This window comes from Saimiri boliviensis, chromosome 4 (genome assembly GCF_048565385.1).
Source record: "Saimiri boliviensis isolate mSaiBol1 chromosome 4, mSaiBol1.pri, whole genome shotgun sequence".
Classification (NCBI taxonomy): Eukaryota; Metazoa; Chordata; class Mammalia; order Primates; family Cebidae; genus Saimiri; species Saimiri boliviensis.
In genome coordinates, this window is record NC_133452.1 from 24030778 (window position 1) to 24050546 (window position 19769).

At 35.9% G+C, this 19769-nt stretch overlaps 1 protein-coding gene and 1 long non-coding RNA gene across 5 annotated transcripts in view; one reads left to right on the forward strand and one right to left on the reverse strand.

Annotated features, from left to right (window-relative positions):
• The window catches only part of SHPRH (SNF2 histone linker PHD RING helicase), an 85815-nt gene extending 72203 nt beyond the window's left edge, over nt 1–13612 (forward strand). For 2 of the 4 annotated variants that reach the window (XM_010337528.2, XM_074397315.1), the window contains exons 26-30: nt 3145–3237; nt 3842–3928; nt 4727–4905; nt 9972–10052; nt 11444–13612. In XM_010337528.2, coding sequence (XP_010335830.1) covers nt 3145–3237; nt 3842–3928; nt 4727–4905; nt 9972–10052; nt 11444–11540 — 537 coding nt within the window. In that variant the 3' untranslated portion in view covers nt 11541–13612. Of the gene's footprint in view, nt 1–3144; nt 3238–3841; nt 3929–4726; nt 4906–9971; nt 10053–11443 lie in introns of those variants that run through there. The other 2 variants (XR_012517161.1, XM_074397316.1) reach the window with 2 other exon arrangements.
• On the reverse strand, nt 12940–18202 carry LOC104651180 (uncharacterized). The gene is made up of 2 exons (XR_012517162.1): nt 18098–18202; nt 12940–14987 (listed from the first exon to the last, which is right to left on the reverse strand). It is a non-coding gene; the product is annotated as an uncharacterized LOC104651180 (long non-coding RNA).
• Nucleotides 18203–19769: the final 1567 nt, after the last annotated feature.

Below are 19769 nucleotides of genomic sequence, written 5' to 3' on the forward strand. Positions count from 1 at the left end.
TGGAATCTTTAGAATTTTCTCTATATAAGATCATGTCATCTGCAAACATTTTAACTTCCTCCTTTACAATTTGAATGCCTTTTATTTCTTTTTCTTTCCTAATTGCTCTAGCTAATACTTCCAATACTACGTTGAATAGCAGTGGCAAGAGTAGGCATTCGTTTTTTGCTGATCTTAGAAGAAAAACTTACTTTTCACCATTGAGTATGATGCTAGCTGGTAGGCTTATCATTTATGGCCTTTATTGTGTTAAGGTACCTTCCTTCTATGCCTAAGTTGTTGAGAGTTTTTAATATTAAAGTATGTTGAATTTTATCAGATATGTTTTCTGCATATACTGAAGAGATTATTTTTTTCTCTTCATTCAGTTAATGTGCTGTATCACATTTATTGATTTGCATATATAAAACCATCCTTGCATGCCAGAGATAAACCCCTGTTAATCATGGTGAGTGGTCCCTTTTACTGTGTTTACTGTGGAATTTGGCTTTCTAGTATTTTGTTGAGGATTTCTACATGTTTTCATCAGAGATACTGGCCTGTAATTTTCTTTTCTTATAGTGTTCTTGTCTGACTTTGATATCAGAGTAATCCTGGTCTTGTAAAGGGAATTAAGAATATTCCCTCTTCAGTTCAAATTGGTATTAGTCCTTCTTTAAATAATTGTTAGACTTTATGAGTGAACCCACCAGGACCTATGCTTTTCTTTGATGGGAGACTTTATTACTGACTCAGTCTCCTTACTGCATACTGGTCTGTTCAGATTTTCTGTTTCTTTGTGATTCAGTCTTGGTAGATTGTCTGTTTCTGGGAATTTATCCATTTCTTGTAGATTTTCTGATTTGTTGACATACAGCTGTTCACAAGTTTCTTATGATTCTCTGTATTTCTATGGTATCAGTTGTAATGTCTCTTCTTTCATTTATAATTTTTAAAATTTTACTATTATTTTTGCTTAGTCTACTTAAAGGACTGTCCATTGTATTTATGTTTTCAGATAACCAACTAAGAATTTCATTGTTCTTTTCCGTATTTTTTTTTTCTGACCTCTATTTCACTTATTTCTGCTCTGATTTTTATTATACCATTCCTTCTGCTGACTCAGTTACTTTGCTCTTCCTTTTCTTGTTCCTTGTGGTGCAATATTAGGTTGTTTATTTGGAACATTTCTTCGTCTTTTATATAGGTGTTTATTTCTATAAGCTTTATTATTAGAAGTGCTTTTGCTGTGTTTCCATTAAGTTTTGTTATGTTGTATTATTATTTTCATTTGTCTCAAGATATTTTTAATTTTTCCTTTTAATTTCTTTATTGACCCTTTGAATGTTCAAGAGCATATTATTTAATTTGTACATTTTTGTTATTTTTCGAAAATTCCTTCTATTGTGGATTTCTAGTTTCATTCCATTGTCAGAAAAGATACTTGATGGTAATTTCAGTCTTGAATTTGTTTTCAAGACTTGTTTTGTAGCCTAACTTGTTCTGCTAGGAAGTAGAAAGTGACTAGACTGAAATGAGATGGTTCAGAACTGTAGCATTTGGAAGGCATCATTGAGCCCTACCACTGAACTGGCCAGTCTTTGATAAAAATGAATGCTCTGCTCTTTTCCTACATAGATTTACCACTACAGTGCTAGGAATGTTGGTTACAAAAGATTTATTCTATTTTCTTTTGAACTTTTAGTAAGAAACAGATTAATCATTAGAAGGATTCATAGTTACCCTGGTATTTCACTTGAAATATTTTTTAAAGAAAGACTTTGCAAGGAACATGGATGTTTTTGTCTAAATTCTGAAATGATCACCTGTACACTAAATTTTCTATTTTCTCTTGGCTCCTATTTGAGATAATTGTTAGACTGAAATAGGTCCTTTGTAGTACATTTTTATCTTTGTAATACATTTTTAACCTTGCGAGTATAATTGAAAGTCTACATATCCAGAGAAAATAACTGTAGAATCAGTATTTTAGCATGAGGAGTTTAAAACTTCTTCCATTATTCCATTTTGCTGACTTAAAATTAGTATAGCTTTCTTGTTTTGTTTCTATTTTTACCTTTGAATGTTTCTTCATGTAAAAGTGTATTGAGAGGATTGAGGGACAGGGTTTATGCTGCTGTGGAAATATTTTTTCTTCTTTTTGGTTAAATCTGCCTTCCCTTGTGGTATAATCTGTGTCATTTTAGTGCTCATATTTAATATCTCAGGAAGATAGTAAGTTCTTGAGTGTTTACTCCTTGCCAGTTGTTGGGCTAAATACTTTGTATACATTTTCTCATTTAAACATCACAGCCACCTTGGGAAAAAGATATAATTATCATTCAGCCCTATTTGACAGATTAGTAGACAAAGGGTTAGAAACTATAACTAGTGAGTTGCAGAACTGTGAGTTGAACTTAGATTTGTCTCATTCAAAATCCCACAACCTTAATCTGTCTGTCATACCATCTCTGAGAGCACTCCAGAAGGAAAACTTTCTCATTGAGGGCTATAAAATACTTGCTCTGTATTCCTCATTTTCTTATTTCTCCATCTTTAAAATCATTTTCTCACTTTTATTCTCATCTCATAGAAATGGTTATGGAAGATACAAAAAAAACATAGTTGTAAGTGATAGCCTTGTATGAATCTGCTTCATTCTAAGTGGCATCATTTGTACCTCTGTCATTGTTTCTGATTAATACCTTTTCAAGAAAGCGTTCCCCATTGGTTGGATCCTTCACTGTTTGCTTACATTGAGAGTTTTGATTCATTGTGTTCTTAACATTTCTAATGACATAATATCTGAAGAAAGAATAAAATGAAGAATGTTTTAAAACATCATGTCTGCTAAAGTAACGAAATTTTGTAACTATAAAACCTGACTATTCAGCTAAAAATATCTTTAGGGCCATTGCACTTTATGACTTTCTGGCATGCTTTTACATTCAAATGTCTGTGTGTAAATTTCATGACTTCTACATTTCTAGGCCAAAGAAAATTTCCAGCAAATACAAAATGAAAAAGAGACATATATACCTGATAATTTATTCTGATGCATGTTTAGCTTTGATAATAAAATATTTTATATTGCTTTTCCTTCCATCCTTAACTATTTAGATTCTATTTAGTAGTAATGTGTATTTTTTTTGTGTGTATTCAAAGGGCAGCCATTCTACAAAAGTGGAAGCTGTGGTCAGAACTCTGATGAAAATACAGCTTAGAGATCCAGGGGCTAAAGCACTCGTTTTCTCGACGGTATAATCAACATTTTCATCCTCAATATTAACTTGAACTGATTTTCCCTCCCTAATCAGTTAACCAGCTGAGAACTAATTTGTAATGTTTACCCTTAGATTTTTTTTTCCAAATCCATAAGATAGAATTATTTTTAGAGAAATTTGATAATGCTTCACAAGGCAATTTGTGTAGCTACATTTCATGACTTTATATTACTTTCACTTAAAGATTTTCTTAGTTTAACATTTTTAAAATTGGAATTTCTGACCTTGAAAGTCTCATTTCACAAGAATTTGGGTTAAAAAAAAAAGGGGAGAATCTGAATATTAAGTGTTGAATAAAACCTCGAGTTTTCATTTTAGAAAACTAAGTAATTATATTCCAGTATGTTCTTCATTCTATATTTTCTACTGTTTGTTTATCTTAATTCCATTTCTAAAACCATGACTATTGATGCAAAAAACGAAAACAAAACTACTGTTTCAGACAGAGCTAAATAATATTGACGGTACTACATTTGAGGGTTTTGTATAAAAATCATTTTGATGTATTTCCTTTTCAGATACCCTTAGATAAAAGCTATATATAAATATTGGTTTTCTCATTGTTTTATGTGTTCTAGTGGCAAGATGTATTAGATATTATTTCAAAAGCTCTCACTGACAACAACATGGAATTTGCACAGATCAGTCGTGTTAAGACATTTCAGGTACGTTAAGATTTTACTCCTGATTCTTGTAGTAGACACAGTTGCAAATTGAAACTGCTATTAACTAGCTTACTTACATTTATTGTCTTGTGTCATGCAAGCCACAAAACAGGGTCTGAGTTCTTGATTAATTATAAAGTGAATATTAAAAGCAAAGTAGAGAAACTTTAGGTGTTTTCAGAGGATTTAATTACAACTATAACAAGACCATTGGTTTTTTAAAGATCTCCTAACTTGAGGTCCTTTATTTTTTTTGTCTTTTTTTTTGTCAGTACAGGAAAAGATTGACTATGATATATATACCTTTTGAATACAGACCAGGCCTCACACCCCAGGGATTAGCTTCTAAAGTCACTGTCAGGCAGAACTGCATGTGGTCACAATTATCCTTACATCATACTCAGCACAGTGACAGGAGTATGACCTCGGGCACACAGAGAGACCAAATGAAAATTTAGCAGATTCGTGTTTCTTATCTCACATTCACTCTAGCACATTATTTCTCTTTGTCTTTCCTCTAACCTCATATAGTTTAATTTGCATGTATCACATGCATCTGTCTTGTGATTCCTCTACATATGACAAAGAACAAGAGAACTTATATGATACTTTTCTTCATAATTAAAATCAAGCAACAAGTTTACATTTTCTAAAGTTGGTAATTTTACATTTAATTTTCTTAGCTATTACCTTTCACAATAGTAATAGATAGCATTAGACATCTTTACAGTGAGCTATAACGTACTGCTCTTATTTTAACTGATCCAGCTAAAATTAAAATGTACCTTTCTTTTTTAGGAGAACCTTTCAGCATTTAAACGTGATCCCCAAATCAATATTTTGCTGCTGCCCCTGCACACAGGTTCTAATGGATTAACTATCATTGAAGCAACTCATGTTCTCTTGGTGGAGCCCATATTGAACCCTGCCCATGAGCTTCAGGCCATAGGGAGGGTGCACCGAATTGGACAGACAAAGTAAGGACTAAAATTAGACTCAGTCACATTTGCTTCAGTTTTCTTAGAAACCAAGTCAGTATTTAAACTCTTCATTTATGTTCATCATAGCCTACTTGTTTTTAATTATTTCCTTAGAGATTATATTTTTTAATTATTTATTTTATAACTGATAACTTCTTATTTAATTAAAAAGCATGAGATTTCCAATCCTCCCTTCTCCAAGAAGCAAACCCCCAAATGTTCCCAAATTTTTTTGTCTTCCTTCCCACAAAAACCTTATCACTTAATCCAAAAAAAAAAAAACCTTGTCAGAAATACTTAAGACAGCTGCAAAAAGTTGAAGGCATCCATCATGCCTTTGAGGAGAATGGAGTTTTGATTGTTTAAAGTAGCCCTGTGTTTAAAAGAAGACATACCTTGTACATGACTGAAAATAAGTGGCTCCTTCTTAAATTCTTAACCTTAGGAAAAATCCCCTAAGTCAGCTCCAAGAGATCATTAGATTCAGTTTAGGGCCCAAAGCAAACCTAATAGTGAATATTATTATATGGTATGTATTACCTTTATTCATATATCAGAATAGACAGTTAATCTTTGATAAGGCCTCCTAGTATTACCTGCTGGATGTTACAAGTCTTCAATATTTAAAAAAGAAAACACACACACACACAAACACACACACACACACACACCCCCACCCATAATAAGCACTTATTAAATCAATATTTATTGAGCATCTACTGTATGTCAGGCATTATTCTAAATACTGAAGATTCATATTGAATGATACATAATTTATTTCCCTAAGGAGGTCACTCTGTAGTACAGGAAACATGATTTAAAGTGCTGTGATAGAGTGTGCAAAAGTATAATAAAAGTACTGTGTTAACAAAAGAAGATAATGATCACTCAGGCCCTACAGAGTCAGCAAAGACTTTATGATGTTGAGTCTTGAAGGAATAATTACTTCAAAGTAGGCTGGAAAGGAGTATTCACACAGCCAAAGAGAGCTATATATGCAAAAATACAATGGTGAGAAATGAAATGATATTTCTAGGGACTATAAGGAGTTTGGTATTGTAGTAGTATACAGCATGAGAAAGGGATGATTGGCAGTAGATGAGGTCTTCTCTGTCATACCCAGATATATAGACTGTTCTGTAAGTAGTAGGTGGGAGGGAAAATAAAGGGTTTAATTGTAAGCAGGGAGGAGACATGTTTATTAAGCCTCTTAACAAACAGGGCAAGGTAACATTACTGCAGTAAATGCGGACTTGTTCTAACATACCACCGCGTGTCATTTAAAATGCAGTCATGTCTTACTTGTGTTTGTTGGTTTTCTTCTATGTTTTTAAATATTGATTTTTTTGTCCTACCAATGCTCTTTTAAAGCATAGACTGGACTAGTCTCAGATTTAAAACCACAACTCTAAAAGACCATTCAGTATTACCCAAAAATCTTACTATGCTTCCCAAGTAAATCAATTTTGCTACTTTCTAAGGAGTCTGTCTTAAATTTGTCTTCTTCTTCCCTATGGCAGTCTTGCCTCATACAGGGGAAACATACACAATCAGACTAGAACTACCTCATGTTTCCATCATCAGTTTGAACAGTCTGCCTGCATCAGTACTCACATACTTTTTGGTAGATTTTTACTGAGCATCTTCTGTGTGCCACGCACTGTTTTAGGAACATGAGACACCCTCATGGAGCTTAATTCTAGCTCTAATGGAGTTGGTAGACAGATGGTAAACAATAAACATAATAAGTACAATATAGACTATGTTAGGAGCTGGAAAAGTAGAACAGGGTGAGGAAGTAAGAGTGTCTGGGCAGGAAGGCATGCAAGGCCTTATTGAGAAGGTAATATTTGAGCAAGGACTTAAAAGAAATGGGAAAATGAGAAAGTTAGTCTTGCAGGTATCTTGGGAAAAAATGTTTAAGTAAACAGTGCGTTTGGTGCAAAGGCCCTAAGTCAGAAGTATGGTATGTTAGAAGAATAGCAAGGAGCCACAGTTGCTAAAGGAAAGAGAAGCAGGAGTTGAAGTCAGAGGGCTCAGTGGGGAGAGGGATTACATTGGGCCCAGGAAACCACTGTGAAGACAGTGCTTTTACCCTGTGTGAAATAGGGAGCCATTGGAAGGCTTTGAGCAAAAGTGTTTCATATCTCACTTAAGTTTTAAAAGAATCATTCTGAGTGCTATGATGGGGTGGGAGTGAAGGGGAGCAAGGGAGAGTAAAAGCAGGGAGAGTTTTGGAGGCTATTGCAGTCATCCTGGTGAGAGCTGAAGGTAATCTGACCATGGCGGTAGCAGCACACATGGTGAGGGGTAGTCAGGTTCTAGATATATTTTGAAGACAGAACTGACAGTACTTTTGGACAGACTGGACATGGGATGTGAGAGGGTCAAGGATAACACCATGGCTTGGACGACTAAAAAGATGAAGTAAACTTCAGCTGAGCTGGAGGAGGAACATGCCCTACAGGGTAGAGCAGATTTGGTAAGAGAAGAACAGACATCCAAATGGAGATTTCTATTATGTAACTGAATGTACAGTTACAAGTCCATTAAGTCACGAGACTGAATGAGATTACCTAAGGGTGAGTTTAGATAGAGAAGACAACCATGGACTCAACTCCAGGGTGCCAAAGTTAAACTGTTCTAGGAGAGTAGAAGGAACCAGCAAAGGTAACAGATAAAGATCAAGAAATGAGTTAGGAAGAAAACCAGAAGACAGGGGTGTCCTAGGAGCCAAGCAAAGAATGTACCTAAGGAAGAGGATATGGTCAGCTGTTTCAGGTGCTGTGAAAAGTGTCAAGGAAGACAAGAATTGAGAATTGATCATAGATTTAGCAACATCGAGATACAAAACCAGGTTAAGTGATAGAGGCAACAGCCTAACTTGAGTTTTAGAGAGAATGGGATTTTGTGTATTTCTTATTTAACAAATACTTATGTGACAAAGAGAGCGTAACTTGCCCATGGTCAGACAGCTGGTAAAAGTGGTGGCAGATTTCAGACACAGCCATTCTGCCTTCACTGTACAAGCTTTAACCACAGCGCACTGCTGCTTCTGTGTGACTGGGTAAGGCTAGTATTTTGAGGAGTTTTGCTGCAGAGAAAAGGAAGAGAATGAAATCAAGAGAAGTTTTTGTTTTTCCTTTCAAATAGGAGAATAAGAGAATGATTCATTAGAGACAAAACACTAGTGAAGGAATACAGCAGGGAGAATGTTTGACAATGCCCTTGAGTGAGCAAGAGGATATGGGATGGAACGCTGAAGTGGAGGGAGGGTTGGTGTTAGGTAGGAACATGGATGTGTCATCCAGTGATAAGCAGGAAAGTACCTCATATGCCTTCCCTTTTATTACAGTAGAAGTGTCCCTTTTCTTTCAAAAGCTACCCATTTCATTCGTCCTGGATCCCATTCCTTCTCATATTTTCAAAGATGTGTGTATTTCCTGTGTACAGGTTGAGTATCCATTAACTGAAATGCTTCAAGTGTTTTGCCTTTGGATTTTTTTGAGATTCTAGAATATTTGCATATACACAGTGAAATATCTTAGGAATGAAACCCCAGTCTAAACATGAAATTTATTTGTGTTTCATATGCAACTTCCACACATAGCCTGAAGGTGATTTTATGTAATATTTTAAATAACTTTGTGCACAAAACCAAGTTTTTACTGTGTTTTGACTATGACTCATTACAGGAAGTCAGATGTTGAATTCTCCACTTGTCACGTTGGCATTCAAAAAGTTTTGGATTTTGAAGCATTTTAGATTTGGGGGTTTGGGGATTAGGGATACTCATCCTGTCATATATTACCCTGGAAATATGTCTTAATATTATCCATCTTAAAAAAGATACACACCCTCTCTTACGTCCTACCTCCATCTCTACTTTTTCATCCCCTATTCTCTCTCAATCTATCTGGTTGATTTTTCTCTATCACTGAAGTGAGGCTTATAACGTTTTTAGTTGACCTACTTCTTGGCAGTGGTCTGAGGGTTGTCTAAACCCCTTAGATGAATTTTTCCAGTCTTAGGGATTTACGTAGCTTTTATAGGTTGATGACTCGAAGGTATATACCCCTAGTCCAGACATACCCATATAGCTCCCATCCCAGGTGCATATATCCAGTTCTGTCTCTGCACACATATCTCTGGACTCACCCTGGATACATGTTTAATAGGTATCAGGTTTCACATGGACAAAACAAAATTGTGTTGCTTCTGCACTCTCACCCCCACCCTAAGGTTTTCCCATCTTATAATGTGGCATTGTCATCTGTTCCTGCCCAGATCAGAAATCTAGGACTCTTCTATATTTCTCTTTTCACATCTCACATCCCAATCATCTTTTAAGTTTTGTCAACTCTGCCTCCAAAAGATATTCCAAATCTACTTGACTACTATCTCCACTGATGCAACCATAGTACACTCACTCTTACCCAGATGACTACAGAACTTCTTAACTGGCTTCCCTGGTGCTCTTGTTGCTGAACAAGAAGTGCATCCTCCATACAGTTGCCACCAAGGGCTTCCCATTATAACCATGATAAAATTCAAATGCTTGATCACACCCTGCAAGGCCCTATGTGACCTGGACCCTGCACATCTCTCTGCCCTTCTTTTCAACTATCTCTCCCTTGTTTACAGGGTGCTTCTGCCATGCTAGCCTTCTTTTGGCCTCTTGAACATGTTAGGCTTGTTCCACACATGTTGCCTTCCCAGGGATTGTGCATGTATGTGCTGTTCTTCCCTTTGGATATTCTTCTTACTCCTCCTTTGCCTACTGGCCTTGTTCCCATCACTGTTGTTTCAGTTCACATGTCAGTCTCCTCTTGGCATTATATTTACCTGAAACTACCTTACTCTTGTCTGTGTTTATTGTCTGTCCTCATTAGAATGTCAACTCATGGAGATTAAATAGTTCATTTTATTTGATGCCAACCCCTCCCAGCAATTGCCACAAGTGGGCACCAACTGACTGATGAATATAGCATATAAAATGTGAAGTCGGTTTGTATGAATTTGTTTACTGTGTTTTTAAGATTAAAATTCTTTGTGCCTTTTAGACCTACCATTGTACACAGATTCTTAATTAAAGCAACAATAGAAGAAAGAATGCAGGCAATGCTGAAAACTGCTGAGAGGAGGTAGGTAATAATTTACAACAAGCAGAAGGGGGAAGGTTTTCCTGGTAAAAGTTTGTGTGTACCTTTGGAACTTCTTCACTTAGATGATGACAAAAAATATAACACAAATACTTTTTAAAAGCAAGGTCTGACATTTTGTCTTTTCAATGTTTCCCAGTCGGTGTTCCAGACATTCTATATTTGAATTAATTGGTTAATTGTAACATGTAAACATAAACTATCCTACATTTCTTTGCCACATTGGATCACTTTTTAAATGAAATATATCTTTATGCCTGACACAAGCCTTAGTCTGATATGTATAAACTAAACTTGTATTGCTGCTTTCTACATCACACTTGTTAGTCATGTGTTGATAGAAATAATCTGGACTTTAAAATTTGGTAGGCCACACGTGGTGGCTCACTTTGGGTCTCCAGGGCGGGTGGATAACCTCAGGTTGGGAGTTTGAGACCAGCCTGGCCAACATGGCGAAACCCCATCTCTACTAAAAACATGAAAATTAGCCAGTCTTGGTGGCATGTGCCCATAGTCCCAGCTTCTCAGGAGGCTGAGGCAGGAGAATCTCTTGAACCCAGGGGGAAGGGGGCAGAGGTTGCAGTGAGCCAAGATCATACCACTGCACTCCAGCCTGAGCAACAGAACGAGACTCGTCCGAAAAAAAAAAAACTTGTTAATTGTGGTGTCAATCCAAAGACAGAACAAAAGCAGAGAGACCAAACCAGTCTTAATTTTAAAAGTTTGTCTTTAGAATCATAGAACTTTCTAATATTTATGCTATAATTTGTTAGTCTTTTTGAAAACATAAATCTTTCTACATCTTTAGGAGGTAAGTAGGATTGGAATGTACCCAAGGAAGAGATTATTACCTTAGAAGGGATTGTCCCATAGCAAAGGAGCAATTTGACACCAGAAATTTTCTTCCAGTGATGGTTTATGGTAAGGAAAGAGGCTTTCACAAGAGCCTTTTTACTTAAAACGTGAAGCTTTTTAGAGTTCTTATATCCTTGTGTATCGGACTTCTGTGATTTTTATTTAGGCTGTTGTAATAAAATAGCAGTTATAAGAATTGTTTGAAATTCCCTTGAAACAAATTAACTTTAGGTGTAGGAAGGTACTTTGTAAGGTGAGAGCATAGTAGCAGTTGTCAGGGGTTTTATTCTTTGCAGAGAAGAAACATTTTGACAAACCCTAAAAGTAATATATAGAAGTCTTCACTGGTTTTGACAAGGTATAGTAATGATTTTATCACTTGCTTTCCTCTGGGAGTTTCTTATAGCCCAATTATAAAAACTTAAGAAAAAATATGGGTCTAGTTGTTATTATTACAAATATAATTGCTGATTCCTTGGGGTTTCTTTCTGACTGTGCTCGTTTGGAAAACCTTGCAGTCACACAAATTCATCAGTGAAGCATTCAGAGGCCTCCGTCTTGACCGTGGCTGACCTAGCAGACCTATTTACCAAAGAAACTGAAGAGCTTGAATGAACTACACTTTATTCATTCCATCGACTTTAATGTATTAATAAACTTTCATAGCTGTAGAGCAAAGTTACAAGGTTAAAAACCAAGTAGTTATCAGCTAACACTGTTCCTAGATGAAAGCATTTGTTTCTTGTTCTGGTTATTCAGTGGCCTGGTACTTCTTAGGCCCTTTTCAGTATTCTGTTTTCAAAAGCTCTATAAAGATTTTTAATTTTCCACTCTTAATAAAACATTTATTTTGTGGTCCCAAATAATATCTGTATCTGATGATACAAGGGAATTAAGAGAGGTAATGGGTACTTTTCTTACAGTAACATCAGTCATAAAAAGAGTTGGAGTAAGAAAGTAAACTAGTCTAGCTTTATATGACCTGGTATTTCAACCAACATAGATCTCAGTTTTGGAAGGGCCTTCAGTATCTTTAGCACATGATTCACAAATATCTTGTTAGTAATGTTTTAAGTAGATGGTGAATTAACTTGTCGTTTTGAGTAGGTTTATACCATAACTTCATACCTAGTAATTCTGCAGTAATACAACTCCTTACAATAAGTTAATGTTAGACAGTTATTTCTTTCCTCTGCATCTTGCTACTAAAAATGAAAACACTGAAAATATTCATTTTTCTATTATGTGTAAAGTGGTGTCTGTGTAAACAGTTAACTCCAAATAGATTTTTAAAATGTATTAATGTTTACCTTAAAATTTTCTGTTTTCTCTACTCTTAATTTTTCTCACTATTAAGGTTTTTTTTATGTTATAAGATTGATGTATCTGTAAATATTGCAGTTTTATGACTTCATCTTATCATTATAACATGGAAATGTAGCACACTTTGTTTTGAATCATTATTATACGGATGTCTTGAATTCTTTCCCATGTTCTTCTGTAACTAGACTTTTTAGCCACTGATATCTGAATTCATGGTACAGTTGCCATTTTATTCCAGTTGTTCCTCCCTTAAGCACGAGTCTTTGACCTTTTGAACAACAGAATGCCATGTTCACATAAGCGAATTGTTGCAGGTGATAATAACCAAGTGTTTCTTCTTCTGTGAAGAATTAATGGACTTCGAAATTGCTGAATAAGGAGTAGCTTGCTTAATCCTAGCCATTTGATGTAATATAAATGTTCTTGTTTGGCTTCCTTTTCTTTGAGCCTTCAGAGTTTTAAAGGGCCCTCTTTGACCCTCAGGACTTTCTAGATCCTACTTAGCTTCCTGGAGAACTCATAGAACCATTCCCTGGATCCCATTTGTCTGAGAGGCTTTGGTGCTCAGTTAAGGTGCATTTTCTTACTCTAGGTTTATAGAGTGACATAATTCAGCTGAAGAAAACACACACACACTTTTGGTGCTTATTCTTCAGTTAAAAGGAGGTATGCATTGATTCTTTTATATGAAATTAAATCAAACTGTTATTTTTATAGCTCTTCACATACTAAAAAGAGCTTTCCTATACATTTACATGTTTAATTTGCCCAACAGTCTTGTGAAGTTGTTATAATGAATATCATTCCTGTTTTCAAGGTATAGAGAACTGAAGTTCAGAAACTTTCTTAGGACATGTAGCAAGTAAACAGTGGAGCCCAGGTCCCCTGACTCCGTATCTTACATTCTTTTACTAATAACATGTCATGCTGCGATTCAGAAGGCCCATGCTTATAATTTAATAATGAGACTCTTCCAGTATTTGTGTTTGTTTTCTAGTATTCCTTTCTGAGCTATGTTTTAGAGAAAACAATTTGATATGCTTCAATTTTGTAAAAATAAATAAATAATTACATATATATAAAATGATCTATTAGACAAAAACTGTTCTTATTTATTTCTGTAAGATATCAATTAAATAAATATTTTAGTGGAAAGTAAAATTGTGGAATTCCTTGATTTCTGAGCCGTAGAACATATGGGGTTTTTTGGTGTTTTTCTTTCTACAAAAGATGTCAAAATGGCTGATACTATAGAATCTCTTAATGTGTATACATTTGTTATATCTTCAAAACAATTGTGACAGTTCCCAATTGTCCAAAACAAATACAAATCTGATTTTCACATTTTCTTGACTGCAAACAAAGGATTTTTAACGTTTTCTTCCTCTATTATATTTTAAAGCCTCTAAAATATTACTATGCTTATAAGTAGTTCTTAAATGGATGGTATGCTAATGAACCAGTGAGAAAAAATGAAATAGCCACAATTGTTAGAGTAGCCCCAACCATTAAACTTAAATGTGTTTGGACCTGGAGAATCATTTTCTGTTACATGATGAGATTACTAGAACTAAAAAATACATAGAAGGTAAAGTGCATATACTTCATAGCCTTTTGCTTCAAACCCAGATAGCTCAGTGTTTATTGCAGCTTCAGCTTTTCTCTTTGTATGTGACCTGAGCTGAATAAGCCATACATTCAGTTTTAGGAATTGGCATCTTTCATATCACATGAACAACAAACTAAAAATCTTAACATGATAATTCAACATGTAACTACTAATACTTTACAAATAACGATCAAACCAACTACTTATCTAAATATTTAGGAACTAATTTTAACAACGCAAGATTAGTCACCAACTCAAGCTATCCTTTCAGGTGGACAAAGTAAGAATTCATGTCTTTTCAGTCTCTTATTTAGTAGCTCTCCCAGTGTGCTTAAGTTATTTATGTTCATTAAACAACAAGATAACCTTTCAGAAATGCAAAGATCACCTGTGCTGCATAACCTCAGGCTTACGTAAGTCGAATAAAAGGTATCTTTCCATTTTTATAGAATTTAGCTAAACAAAATCCCAAAATGTGCCTTTTCATAATTTTTAACTGGCATACAAATACAAAAATGGAATATAAAACAAATGAATTAAAACCAATTAAATGAATTCAAAACCAGTGCAAAAACAAAAACAGCAAATTAATTACAGCAGTATAGTGGAAGCAGTGCATTTTAAGCCTGTCTACTCTGATAAAGGAACTCAAGTCAGTAAGATTTCTTCATAGTGAGATCAGATAGCTGTTTTCTAAAATTTTCTGTTGACAAGAATCTCTGTGTACCTCTTCCATTGTGGAGCCCACATGAATGCTCATCACATGTAAGGGTCGAATATGAACCCGTTGCAAGCTTTCCCTTAGAAGAAGGCTATGTAAGTAATTGATAACCCCAAAGGGAGTTCAAGCCTTATGCTAGGTATGTGGTGTTGCCTCTGAGTTATAAAACAGATAGTATCACACACAGAAAATAGCACGAGTACTTGGCAGAGGCCAAAGTTGGATCTCCAACCTTCCCCTGCCTTCAGACAGCCTTTCCAAGCCATGTACAGCTCGTCTATGAAGAGTAAAGATCCCCACACCAGTCTTGGATCTTCATCATTTAATGTTAGTGACTCTCAATACTGATTTTTGGGAAACTGACTGTTATGTTGAAACCAAATTTTTATTGCAGCTTACGGTTCTTTTCCTGCAAAATAGAAATAAAAAACAGCCTCCATTATCTGTATAATGATCTTTGTATAGGTGACTACTGTTATTAAAACCAGTAATTTTTCTCTGCCTATCAAAAAAACAGCCTTTTTAAAAAATGGTCAGCCTTTCCAAACCCTATTGTTGTCTTTGTCTCTCTAGTAAACCTGCTCTTAATGCTCCACACTGCCCTAGCGAGCTCATTAGAGGAGCGATGTGTCCTCGACCTATGGGATCTTTCCAGACCTGTGAGCACAGTTCTGATCACTGACCCTTCCAGTGTTCTAAGGAGTAAACATCTGTGCTCAAATTTCCTTAGAAATCGCTTCTGCACATTTTATTATTTATTTAGGATATACTTACTGAAATTACCTGTGGTTATTTTCTGCCAAGACTATTTAATTAACATTTACCATATCATGTCTCCAGTTGTCTACCCATAACTGTAAGGCCCCTCTTGCCTCTTTTGTTCTCCCAGCTTCCCATAATCAAACAACTGCTATCTCCAGTTATTTTTCTAGAGTCTTTGTAAAAGTGTCCATGGACTGACAGCATCATTGCCTGTTGATAGTATTGAGTATATTTTTTCTTTGTCACAGATCCATGTCTTCTTTGGTAAATGCAAATCTGTGTTCTAAACAGGAATGTATTTTGGTTTCTGATCTTTATCAGAATGTTTATAAGTGATTCTGCTATTAAACTGTGAAAGCATCAGTATGGAATGTTATATTTACCTAAAACTTCCCCAGTGCTTTTCACTTCTCAAGCTGTAATTGTAATCATGTAAATGTTTATATTCTGCAACTGACCGTTTTCTACCATGCACTCAGATTTGCCTTCCCGGTTTTCTACCAGCATGGTAGGGTGCAAATAAATACACTTCTGTAAGAGGCACTTCTGTCTTTTTAATAAGTTGTGAATGATGACTCAAGCAGTCATCTAGTTTATGCAGTGATATTTATTTAGATGGAGTCTTGCTCTGTCACCAGGCTGGAGTATAGTGTCGCGATCTCTGCTCACTGCAACATCGGCCTCCCAAGTTCAAACGATTCCCCCTGCCTTAGCCTCCCTAGTAGTTGGGATTACAGGCTCGTGCCACCATGCCCAGCTAACTTTTTGTATTTTAGTAGAGACGGGGTTTCACCATGTTGGCCAGGATGGTCTGAATCTCCTTTTCAAGAAAAGGAAAGGATTTTTTTTTTTTTTAATGCAGATAAACTTCAAGAGTTTTAATAACTGTGGCATTTTCCAATTTAGGTTTGTTTTTCTTTCTCCCAAAATATATGGTGTTCAGTTCCAGAATATCTTCACCCAACTAAGAAATACAAGGAGATATTGGGGGTGGGGGGCGCTATTTTGTTTTTTAATTACTAAACAGAAAAAACAACTCTTTCTTAAAATGTATCAAAGAATTTAATGACTCCAGTAGAAGAGGCAGTGCCTTCCATTTACTGGGTGTTCCGTAAATAGTTGGATTTAACTGGTTAGAATAAATTAAGTGACAAATATGATAAATGTGGCTCACAACAGAGCAGAGTCATGTAGTTACTAAGACATTTGCACAAATCCTGTCCACCAAAGGGACCCAGCTCATAAGCACTGAGAAATGACTCAGTGTTTCTCATGTAACTATTATTTCCATGTGTTTCATATTTAACTTTCGAGGAAGTTTTAATAGTACCAAATTGATAGAAATCTTTTGAAGCCCATGAGCAATAACAGGTGCTATTTGATTCTAATTCCTTGATTTTTATATAAGTAAGTAATTGTTATTCAAACTGATTAGCTTTTATCTCTAAATTTTATTTAATATTGCCTAATGCTGGTTGTTTCTTTTGGAGTCATATAAATCTGGCTGCCAAGAAAAATGACGGCTCTGCTCTGAAACCACAAAGTGACTTTATTAACATTTAGTGAATCCCAAGCAGAAAGGACAGTGAATTTGCTGAGGAAGCCATTCTCCACAATAATAAAGTATTCTTGTTTTTCTCATAGTAGACAAAAGTCATGGGTTTTTTTCTCCTTGGTAGGGAGCAAATTCAACCTTAAAAAGCAGTCATATCCAACAACAGAAAACCCAATTTTAGGAGAAATACCTAATGTAGATGATGGGAGATGGATGCAGCAAACCACCATGACATGTTTATACCTATGTAACAATCCTGCATGAGCTGCACATGTACCTCAGAACTTAAAGTATAATTTTTTTAAAAAATGGGCAAAGGATTTGAATACTCATTTCTCCAAAGAAGATAATATGTAAGTGACCAATAAGCACATGAAAAGATGATCAACAGCACTAGCTGCTGGGAAAGTAGATATCAAAACCGAAATATGAAGGTTTGGAAAAGAGGAAGGAATGAATAAACAAAATGGGATTTTTAGGACAGTGAGCCTTCTGTATGCTACTACAGGGGTGGACATATGTCATTACACATTTGCCAAAACCCATAGAATGTGCAACTCCAAAAATGAACCCTAATATAAACTATGGACTTTGGATAATGATACGTCATTGTTGGAAACAAATGTACGACTGTGTTGTGGGATACTGATGGTAGGGGAGATTGTGCATGGGGTTGCGGGGAGTGAGGAGTATATGGGAACTCTATGTACTTTCTGCTCAATTTTGCTGTGAACCTAAAACTGCTCTAGAAAATAAAGGCTATTAAGAAACGGAGAGCTATCACTTTACACCATATGACTTATCGATGAAGAGTCAAACTCTGTAAAATATTTAAAGAGACTTATTCTAAGCCAAATATGAGTGGCCATGGCCTGTGACACAGCCCTGGGGAGTTCTGAGAACATGTGCCCAAGATGGTAGGGGTACAGCTTGGTTTTATATATTTTAGAGAGCCGTGAGACATCAATCAAATTCATTTAAGAAATACATTGGTTTGGTTCAGAAAGATGGGACAACTCAAAGTTGGGGCCCCCCAGGCTATAGGTCAATTTAAACATTGGTTGACGGTTGAGCTTGTCTAAAGACTTGGGATCAATAGGAAGGAATTTCGGGTTAAAGATAAAAGGATTGTGTAGAACTAGATTTACTGTTAAGAGGAAATAGCAGACTTAAGAGAGGGCAGGTTGTAAAATGTTTCTTACCAGACTTAAACGGGTGCCTGGCTCTTAGTTGATTATCCACTGGATCTGCAAAGAAAGGGAAACAAAAGGGGAAGGGGATTCTCTACAGAATGTAGATTCCCACCCTCCCCCACCCCCCAAGAGACTTTGCAAGGCAATTTCAAGCCATGGCAAGAAAATATATTTTGGAGCTAAATATTTTTTCCTTGTCTCATAATGTTATGCCAGGGTAAGATTGTAAAGCAAGTTACAATATATAGATAGGGTCAAATAAAACGCATCTGATAAGAATCCATGGTTTGTAGGACACGACTCCCCAGACTCCCTAGATAGGAATTGGAGCAAGATAAAAAATCAGAGCTTAGTCCTTGGACTATAATAAAAAGATAGACAATAACAAGTTTTGCTAAGGATATGGAAAATTGGAACCCCCAAACATTGCTGGTGGGAATGTAAAATGTTGCAGCTGCTTTGGAAAACTATGTATCCATGTCAGATAGTTATAGCAGCTATGCTACTCCTATGTACTTAATAGAAAATAAAACATATATTCATACAAAACCTCATATGAACAGTCTGGCAGGTCCTTGGAGTGTTAAATGGACTTAACACATGAGCCAACATGTCTGCTCCTAGGTATGCACCTTATTCTGCTAGAGCTGCCTAACAAAATACCATAGACTGAGTAAACTAAACAATAGAAAGTTATTTCTTATAGTTTTGGAGGCTGGCAGTTGAAGATTACAGTGCTGACAGGTCTGTTTTCTTCTAAGATCTCTCTCCTTTCTTGCAGATGGCTGTTTTCTGTGTCCTCACATGGTCTCTCCCTGTGCACACAGGTCCCTGATGGCTTTTTCTAAGGACACTATTCATATAGGATTACAGCCCCCATCCTAGCAGCTTTCCTTTAATATAACCACCTCTGTACAGACCTTATCTTTAAATACAATTACATCCTGGGATACTAGGGGTTGGGACTTCAAATTGTGAATTTGATGGAGCCACAATTCAGCCCATAATAATGATGGAGAGAAATGAAAACATACGTTCATACAAAAACTTGTATGTGAATATTTATAGCAGTATTATTTATAGTAGGCAAATGTGGAAACAACCCAAATGCCCATCAAATAATAAATGGATAAACCAAATTGGTATATACTTCCAATGGAATATGACTTGGACAAAAAAGAAATGAAGTACTGAAACATGATACAAAATGGATGAACCTTAAAAACACTCTAAGTGAAAGAAACCAGCCCAAAAATAATGTATACCTCTATTTATATGAAATGTCTAGAATAGGCAAATCTTTATTTTTTTTAGAGATGGGTTCTCACTCTGTCATCCAGAAGGGAATGCAGTAGCACTATCATAGTTTACTGAAGCCTCAAACTACTGGATTTAAGCGATCCTTTCACTTTGGCATCCTCAAGTAGCTGGGACTACAGGTGTACACCAGTGTAGCAGGACCAGCCACGAGAAACAGAGCTCTCGAACAACGAATGGGGAAAGGAGGGTCTTATTACCGACGGGAGCCGGGCGATGAGTTGTCCAAACCCAGCTCGTCTAACAAAGGAAGGTTCTGCCTTTGTATAGACTTACACTCTAGATATTACATGTGAAACAATCTTAGGTTTACAGCCTTAGAAATCACCAGTGAAAGGGTTTTGGATTTACAGGTTTAGGAATC